This window comes from Fulmarus glacialis, unplaced genomic scaffold (assembly GCF_000690835.1).
Source record: "Fulmarus glacialis isolate BGI_N327 unplaced genomic scaffold, ASM69083v1 scaffold11573, whole genome shotgun sequence".
Lineage (NCBI taxonomy): Eukaryota > Metazoa > Chordata > Aves > Procellariiformes > Procellariidae > Fulmarus > Fulmarus glacialis.
Genome location: NW_009201064.1, coordinates 44,753 through 53,712, shown reverse-complemented (window position 1 = coordinate 53,712; position 8,960 = coordinate 44,753). Strand labels below are relative to the sequence as shown.

Here is an 8,960-nt window from a genome sequence, read left to right as displayed (position 1 = left end):
CAGAAGCTGAACAGCATTTGCAGACAGCAGGGATATCCCTACCAAGCGTCCCGAGCATGAGGGGTGCTGGCTGCACAGTGGGCAGAAGTCGCATTTTGCAATGCCACCTTCTGAACTGAGGTCCAAAAAGAGAAGGTGCAGGCAGCAAGCCTGCAGGAGATTCTACACAACGATGACAGATTTTCTTCAAGCTTGTGCTTTATTTTAGAAAAAAAGAGGCAAAGCTACAACACTGGTAGCCTTTTCTTTGAATATCCTTAATACGTGCCTCCAATGAACTTAAAACCAAAGTTCCTGGGGAAGATGGAGAGGAGGGGATTTCATTCTGGCCTTCCTGGACTTTCACATGGACGGAGAGGACAGACCAGCCCTGCCTACTCTTAGCGTCTGCAAACAGAAGCAAGTATTCAGAAAACTCTTGGACACTACTGTGACTTGAAAAGGCCCATAGCTTCCTGCAGGGAAAGGTCTGAGTGACTAGTCTGATGGGTCTTCCTCCCTTGTAAATGTGTGTCTGCCAGGGTGGTGGGAATATTTGGAATATAATGATTTTATCCTGATAAAAATGAGAAATCTTGAAAGTATTCCTAGTTCCAGGGCTTTTGCCCAAAGTATGTCTCAAACTGTAAGGCAGAGCTGAGAAGTGAGCCCTTGTCCCCAGGAACGAGGGAACTCTACAGGGAAGGTGGTAAGGTCATGAACGCTGGCAGCAGAGAGACCTCTCTGCTGTAGCAGTGCAAACTCCCACAAACTCCACTTTCACCAGGTGGAAATCCCTAGAGCTATATGAACTTCCATGAACTACCCTGGCAACACCTAGGCTGATGCAGGTGTTTAGGCCAGCAGATCAGCAACTAGCACAAACTTGTTGGCAATTCAGTTTTTCCACCGAAGTATAAAGTACGGGTCTTTAAGAAGTGAAATGAGATTAAAAAAGAACAACTAGCAAATTATCGCGCCTATGCGAGAGAGCGAGGATGACTTAAGAACTCATAGGGAAGCTACAGAAACTTTTGCAAGGGATGGAGACCTTCACTGGCACCTCTGAGCAAAGGGGAAACTCACATTAACACACTGCTGCACAGCAAACCCAGCACACTCCAACCAAGCACCTGGTTCACCCAGGCCCCTCACTAATTCCCACATCCCCCATCCTCGCAACATCTTCTGCTCAGTTGGATGAGATCTGTCTGCCTGCGAAAGTGTCACAGCTCAGGACAGAAAGAGGCATATGGTCAGACTGAGCAAGCTGAGCACAGGCAGTGCCACAGCCCTGAGGGTCCTTTCTGCCTGTGATTGCCACTGCTGTTGGAACCTCACACGTACACAGCCCCTGGAGGAATCTTGGGCAGGAAGCCTCCAGGTCTTTTTGAAGTCCTCACAACACACCAGGCATGCTCTGCAGTGTCCTAGAGCACCTCTGGCCCTTCCAGGGGAACAATTCCTCATATCGGAGTCAGACATCGACAAAACAGGAACTCGTGCGTGCCAGCTTCCAGCAGTAGGTTGACTGGGCTTCTTTGGTCATTGCAAGTGCAAGGACCAGTTGCCAGGTTGCACTAACCTATACCCAGCCTCTCACAAGTGCAGCTCTGTCTCAGCTCAGGAAGCCATTCCCCAGAGACCCTCTCAAGTTCTTGATTTCTCTCTTCTCTACCTCCTTCTCTCACTCTTTCTCTCCTCTAGGAGACCTTGAAGAGGTCTAGTTCCGTTTTCTTATGTCTTTATCTTATCTCTCTCAGCAAGTCCTTTCTTGTCTTTTGTGATGTCTAGAGACCTTTCTGCCCTTGATAGATGGATATTTTATACTTTCCTTTCTTGTGAGGCCAGACACCCTTAGGGAGAGCTGTGCACTGAGGAGAACAGTCAGTATGTTCTCTGGCACATCACATGCAGCGCGGACTCCACTGATAATGTCAGGAAGACTTCAGGAACAAGCAAGGATGGCTCACCCCACTGAGAGCTTGTACAGTCAATACTGAAGAATAGAAAATCCAAATGGCACTGAAGTACTTGGAAGATGCTCTCATGACAGTGAATTTCTGGGAGCGCCTCAGTAGAAGAGTGTGCCCCTAGTGTGATCTCTTTAACAATGAACTTTAGGTGAAACAAAACAAGTTTTATGAGCACGTTATAAATTTCTTAACCTCTATTGGCCTCTGCAGTTGTTTAAGATAAGGTGTGTCTTCAATGACCAATTAACACCGAGAGAAGTCATAACATAGGGCAGTCTAACAAATGATTGACTAGTAACATTGACTAACTCAGCCACGTGATCCAAAACCTGCTCTTGAGCTAACATAGCTAACATAGCCCTTCAGTATATAAACTTGGGCTCCGGTAGCCAGAGTCACTCCTTCCTGAGCCACAGAAGCAAATGGAGCTCCTAAGAGCAGCCACTGTTTTGTGTTGCTTGCCTGCTGTCCTTCGCAGCATGGAGAGGGAGGTCTGGAAAGGGGGAGATGCCTCCAAGACAGGTTCCCATTCCCATCCTAGGTAACGTGCTGCAGGTGAAACCAAAGAATTCAGTGAAAACCCTCCAGAAGGTAAGGCCACTTTCTCATTCTCTCTTACTTTCTTCTTCTCTCTTACTTTCTTCTGTGGGCGAGAAATGTGTGGGACCTGTGCATGGGGACAACCTGTGGCCATGGCTTGATGAGTGGCAATCCCAGAGTAGCAGAAAAATCATGGGCATCTCAGCTGCTCCCCCTCACTGCTGTTGCCATTGTTGTTCAGGGCCTGATACTGGGAACCCTCTCCACACCCACGTTTACCATGAGACGACCAAATCTTGAAGTTGCTGCTCTGTGAGGCTCCGCTGCCCGCAGTGGGATGCAGCAGCAAGGCCACTTTTCAACTCCTCCTCCCTATCTGCTCCACGGCCATGTTCTCTCTTGCATTTTGACAGCTCAGTGAAGAGTATGGACCAGTGTTCACAGTGCACCTGGGCTCTGACCCCGTGGTGGTGCTGCACGGACATGATGTGGTGAAAGAAGCCTTGGTTGATAGCACAGACGAGTTTGCTGCCAGAGGACACATGCCAATAGGAGGGCTAACAATGGATTAGGTATGTTTGCTGACTGAGCTCCTTCTGAGGAGAAGGGAAGGGTCGAGGGTGCGTTTGGCAGATTAGAGCTGGAAGGGAAGACTGCGGGGAGTGGGTGGGTCCCACCTGGAGAAGGGAAGGCAGAGTGGGCTGTGATTGCTGGCTTCCACCACCCAAAGAGGGTAGCAGAGAAATGGAACCGGATTGATCTCGGCAACGGGCAGTGAAAGGGCAAGCAGCAACAGCCACCAGCTGCAGCAAGGGAAATTATGTGCAGATATGAGTGATGACTTGTTCACAAGAAGGATGGGTATGTGGTGGAGAAGGCCAAAAGCAGGCAGTTGGACTACAGGACCTCCAGAGATTGTTCCAAACCACAGTACTCTATGACACTATCATGTCAGTGCTCTCCCAGGGACAGGATTCACTGTCAACGTGAGCCTCTGTTCATCTCACACCCAGCACGCCCAAGCCAGGTCTTCCCTCTTCCTTCTTCCTCTCCAGGGATTGATTTTAGCAACAACGAGGAGCGGTTACAAGTCCGGCAGTTTGCTCTCGGCACTCTGCGCAACTTTGGAATGGGGAAGAGGAGTGTTGAAGAGAGGATCCAGGAGGAAACTGAGTACTTGCTGGAAGAGATCAACAAAACAAAGGGTATGGTCCATTTTTAATATAGCTTATGTTTGCAAAAAAAGGACTGTATTAAGGGATCCCAGGCCTTTAGCACAGAATTGAAGTTCCCAAGTGTTTGGTCCCTGCACCAGCTACCCCTCATTACAAAGCAGTAAATAATTCTATGATCACATACTGTTCTTTTTGGAGAACCCTTCTGTGTCACTCAGAGACTGTGATCTGATATTTCCACTAACAACCAGAGCTCAGGTTACCCACAGTAGCCATAAGTAGCCATAGTTTTGGGGTTTTTTTATGGTTTGTAACTTTTCTGAAATCATTGAACCAACCTTCATGCTGAGCTGTGCTGTCTCCAATGTCATATGCTCCATCGTCTTTGGGAAACGATACGACTATAAAGACAAGAAGTTCCTGGCTCTGATGAACAACATGAACAACATCTTTAAGATGATGAACTCCCACTGGGGACATGTACATTCAGTAGCCATTTCACAGTGGCAACATTCTCCCAAGGGAGCAGGAGGCCTCCCTCCCAATGAAGTCCCATTTCAGTCTTCTATGCTCTGCTGCACAGGAGGGAATTTATTCAAGAGCAAGAAGTATCCTCACCAATGGAGTTAGCTTTGCTACCTAAGTGCAGCTTCCCCCTAGTCCTGAACACCCTTCTTCTCCACCTCTGAGGTTCCCACTACTACTACTACTAAGCAAGTCCGTACCGCCCTGTCAGATTGCCCAGCCTCATAGCCCTTCTGCTTGGCTCAGTTGAGAGGGTTGTGGCCTTCCTAGGCTTTTGCAAATATCAAAGGATGGGGCAATGATCATGCTAGGGACCTTCCTCTTTCTTTCGTTCCAGCTCTACCAGATGTTCTCAAAGATCCTGGATTACTTGCCTGGCCCACACAACAAAATATTCACAGAATTTATGTTCTAAAAGACTTTGTGTCAAAGGAGGTGAAAATACACCAAGCCTCCCTAGATCCCAGCTCCTCTCAGGATTTCATCGACTGCTTCCTAAGCAAAATGCAGGAGGAGACAGCATACAGCCCCAGCTCATCCCCAAACAGACCTACGCTGAGCTTCTTCCCTCTCCTAAGTAACACAGACATTGGGATGACCCCTTCCCAGGCAGCTGGGCTGTGCCGTGGGAAGACACCAACAATACCTCAGATACTGCCTGTGCTAGAGCTTATAGCTCTGGGACTGCACACACACCAGTCACTACCTACAGCTGCTTGGACAGCAAGACCTTCATCTGCTCTCACCGAAACACAGGGACATTTGCAGTCTGGTCTTGCAGTTCTTTCACTGGAAAGCAGTTGGCACAGCAAGGGCAAACAGGCAGCTACGTGCCATTCGGTGCACAGCTTGAAAGAAGGTTGCTCCAGGGTTGAGCTTACTGCACAAAGATAGCATCGCAATGTCCCAGATGGCTGCTGCGCCTTAGCAGAGAAATGCAACAGCTCTAGATGAAAATGAAGGCCTGGGATGACACAACAAAGGGCCACTTTTCTCAGCTCAGCCAGAGAAACAGCCCAGTCTTTTCCCTAGGAGAAAGAGCATCCCAATTCCAGATTCCACATGAAGAACCCGATAACATGCACATTCAACTTGTTCATTGCCGGAACTGAGACAACTAGCACCACCGTAAAATATGGGCTTCTGCTTCTTCTCAAATACCCGAAGATACAAGGTACCAGTCTGTGCCCTCTTCCTCTCTAGCTATTACCCCTGGGCTGGGCATGTGTCTAACACCACACCCTTCTCCCAACTTTTCTCCTCTCTCTCTCATATTTTACCCAAATGGGCAGTCATTCCCCAGGGTGGCCATTAGAGATCCCTCAGCTTCACTGCCATCATCATCAGCTGCGGTCCCCTCCCAGCCAGGGACTTAACTGTATCCACATCTTTATCTCCCAGTACTCCTATTTAGCCCAGTCACCAGGAGGACATTCTTTGCATGGGCCACAGTGGAGCTGTGTTCTAGTCAACACCAAAACCAACATCAATGCTCCTGTCATCTGTGATCTGTGATTTGTGGACAGCTTAGGGAAACCTGTTTAGGTAGGTTTTGTGTTATTTACTGATTTTATGGTTTGTGCCTCTCATCACAGAGAAAGTTCAAGAGATCGACCAGGTAGTAGGATGATCACGAAGACCTTGTGTGGCTGACTGGACCCAGATGCCCTACACTGATGCGGTCGTCCATGAAATCCAGCACTCCATCTCTCTCATCTCCCTGGGTCTCCCTCACACTGTGACCAAAGACACACGCTTCAGAGAGTATGTCATTCCCAAGGTTGGTGGGCAAGCTCCCTCAAGTTCAACAACAAGGTGGCAGCACATTTGCTCTTAGGCTGTCAGTTACAAGCCAGAAGCTAGAAATGCTGTGGCCTGACCTCGTTGTCACCCAGCCCTTCATGAAGGTTTTATCCTCAGGCTCCTGTAGCTCACTTGCAATCCCTTGTTGCCACTCCATGGGCCAAGACAGGAACAGTAGCTCTGCTCAACACCTTTGCTCACTTGCTCTGCAGCTTTACTTATCTGCAGAAACACAGTGGGTTCACAAAAAAACAGAGCAGCGACTCCACACAAAAGGCAGCAAAGCTGTGGAACTGCTCACTACCATCCAGGAGAGCCTGTGCACGTGCTCGGAAGCAAAGTCAGTCGCTGGTTACTGAGCACAGAAAGCCCCTGAGCACAAAGTGCTGGAGGCTATGTTTGCATTCAAGGGAACAAGCAAAACCTGTTTGCCCTGTTCTTACACGCTTATTGAGACAGTCACTGCTGGCCACTGCCAGAGGCAGGCTGATGGGCTAGAGCAACCCATGGCCTGGCCTGGCCCGCTGCAGCAATGCTCACTGCTCTTCTGGGTGACTGTGTACGGCAGGGGAACAGCTTCCAGCAGAGGGCACTTGTGTCATCGCTGGATTATTCATCCCACCCCCCCACCAATGGCTGGTCAGGAAGAGGGAAGGAAGAGGATCCTGGCAGGAGAAATTTGTCAGGAGAAGGGAAGAGAGTTTCATTTCCACAACCTTGTGTGCTTTTGCTTTTCGGGGCTTGCAGAAAAGAAGGAATATAGTGCATCTACAAGCTCATTATTGTGAAACACTAGGAAAGAGGAAGAATTAGGTGAGGTATCCCCAGACCACAGCAAGGTGAGGATAAATGGTCTGAAGGTTAGAGGGAGCATTCAGGAAGAGCAGCCAACAACTGTCCCTGCCACGACATCTAGCAGGTTCTCCCTAAAGCTGCCTCCCCAAAAGAAGGGTCCCCAAAGGGAAACCAAAGGCACTCGTAGGGCTGTGCTGGGAAGCTCAGTCTTAACTTAGCAGGCAGTTGGATTAAGTGATCTAACTCACCTCCCCTTCATGTTGTTCTCTTCTCCTTGTGTTACCTCAGGCACCACAATCTTTCTCATCCTCAGTTCTGTCCTCCATGACCGTAAAGAGTTTCCAAACCCAAATGAGTTCAACCCTGGACATTTCTTGAACGAGAATGGCACCTTTAGGGAGACCAAGTTCTTCATGCCCTTCTCAGCAGGTAGAGCAGAGGCTTTCTCTCTCTTCCTCTCTCTGTTGATCTCCTCCTCTGGGGACCACCCTGCCTTTCCCTGTAACACACACTTCCTCTTCCCAGCATGGTCCCTCTGGTGCTTCCCCAGGGCTCACTGCTCTCTGGATAACTCCTCCCTGCTGCTGCCTTCCTCAGCTGCATCTACCATCTTGTTTGAGCCTGGTGGCTTCTCAAACCTCCTACTAGGAGTTGCCGACGTAATGACGTGAATGGGACCCGCTGACACTTCCTAAAATACCTGTCACCTTCCTACACAACCACCAAAGTCATCCTTAACCAAAGTCAGCCTGTCTTTCTGTGGTAGCTCCACTTTTCCCCAGCACCTTTTAAGTACCTCTCAGGCTACACGCAACCACTCACCTACCAATACACCCAACCCTCCACTTTCTCACCCATGCTTTACATCACCTTGCTCTCTCTCACCTTGCCTCCTGTGATGCCCCCTCCATGTTTAAGACTTCTCTTGCTCCTGTTCTGCCTTCACACACCCAACCAAACTGCCAAGGGTCTTTCTCCAACAAACTCTTCTTTCGCAAATGTCCTTAGTAATCCTGATAGTCATCTCACTGCTGCAGCTGTATCTGGTAAATAAAGCTGCGCAACACATCTGCTTAGTACAAACTCTGGTCTAGTCAGCAATACCTGTTGAGCACTATTTGCTGTTTTCACTTCCAGGGAAGTGAATATGCCCTGGAGAGGGCCTGGCACGCACGGAGATATTCTTACTCATGGCCACCATCTTGCAGAACTTTACCTTAAAGCCTGTCGTCGACCCCCAGGAACTCTGCATAACCCCAGCACTGAGTGGGACAGGCAACGTACCTCCTGCCTACCAGCTCCGTGCTTTCCCCCACTGAAAAGCACAAAACCTCTGTCCGTGGTGTCCTGAGCCTGGCTGCTCCTTTACATCTCCCTTACTAAAACCAACAGTAGGAGCATTGGCCCACCCTCCCAAGGCCTCCAGGAAGGCAGCCCAAACACAGGTGCATGTACAGAGTAGACACCTTCAAAGCCTCCCAGAACTCGCAGGGAGGCCCTGGGTGACATTACAGCCTGTTGCACTGACATTCTGTCCATTGAGCGCAGTGGCCGCATGAAACAGCTGACTTTCTCACAAACACGGCTCCCCTGGCTGCCCACGACCTGCTTCTCCTGCAGCACGTGTCCCACCAAGAGCAGCATGCTTTGCAGATGGATAGTGCTGCATATGTGTATGTTAATGACCCAATAAAGAAAAATCTATTTATGAGGATTTGAGCTGTTATTTTCTTTCAGGTGGGGCAGCACCTACATCTGCTGCTCCGCTGCAGAGCAGGTCTGCAGTGCCTGTGGCCAGCGCCCTGTGGGAAGTGCTGTCCCTCCTGGGGCAAGGGTTCTGCCTGCTTCAGTCAGTGGACCCACTGCTGCTGCCTGCAAGGAGCCCCTGGCCAGTTGCAGCAGAACACAAGTTGGAAAGGCTAACAGTGTGGGAGAGAAAGGGTGTCCTGTGGCCTGGGGGCTATCAGCAGCTCTGTCTGCCATTCTTGGCGCTGCCAATCCTGCTGCCCGCAGCTGGATGAAGGATAGCTGCAACATCCCTCCTGGAGGAGAGCGCTCCCTGCCCCAGTTCAGAGGCTGAAGCTCCAGCTGCCTTCATCCCCTCAGTGGGACCTCTGGCTGCTCCTGAGGGCTCCTCTCATTTCTCGGACACTCTGTGGCCCAGCCT

At 49.9% G+C, this 8,960-nt stretch overlaps 1 protein-coding gene across 1 annotated transcript; it reads left to right on the top strand.

Moving 5' to 3' along the window:
• The first annotated feature begins 2,462 nt into the window (after window positions 1-2,462).
• LOC104073873 (cytochrome P450 2C8-like) lies at window positions 2,463-8,112 on the top strand. The gene is given in 11 exon segments (XM_009573804.1): window positions 2,463-2,546; window positions 2,909-3,047; window positions 3,050-3,067; window positions 3,551-3,701; window positions 3,991-4,150; window positions 4,533-4,599; window positions 4,602-4,714; window positions 5,228-5,369; window positions 5,791-5,979; window positions 7,082-7,222; window positions 7,931-8,112. Coding segments are annotated over 11 exon segments (1,386 nt in total).
• The last annotated feature ends 848 nt before the right edge of the window (window positions 8,113-8,960 follow it).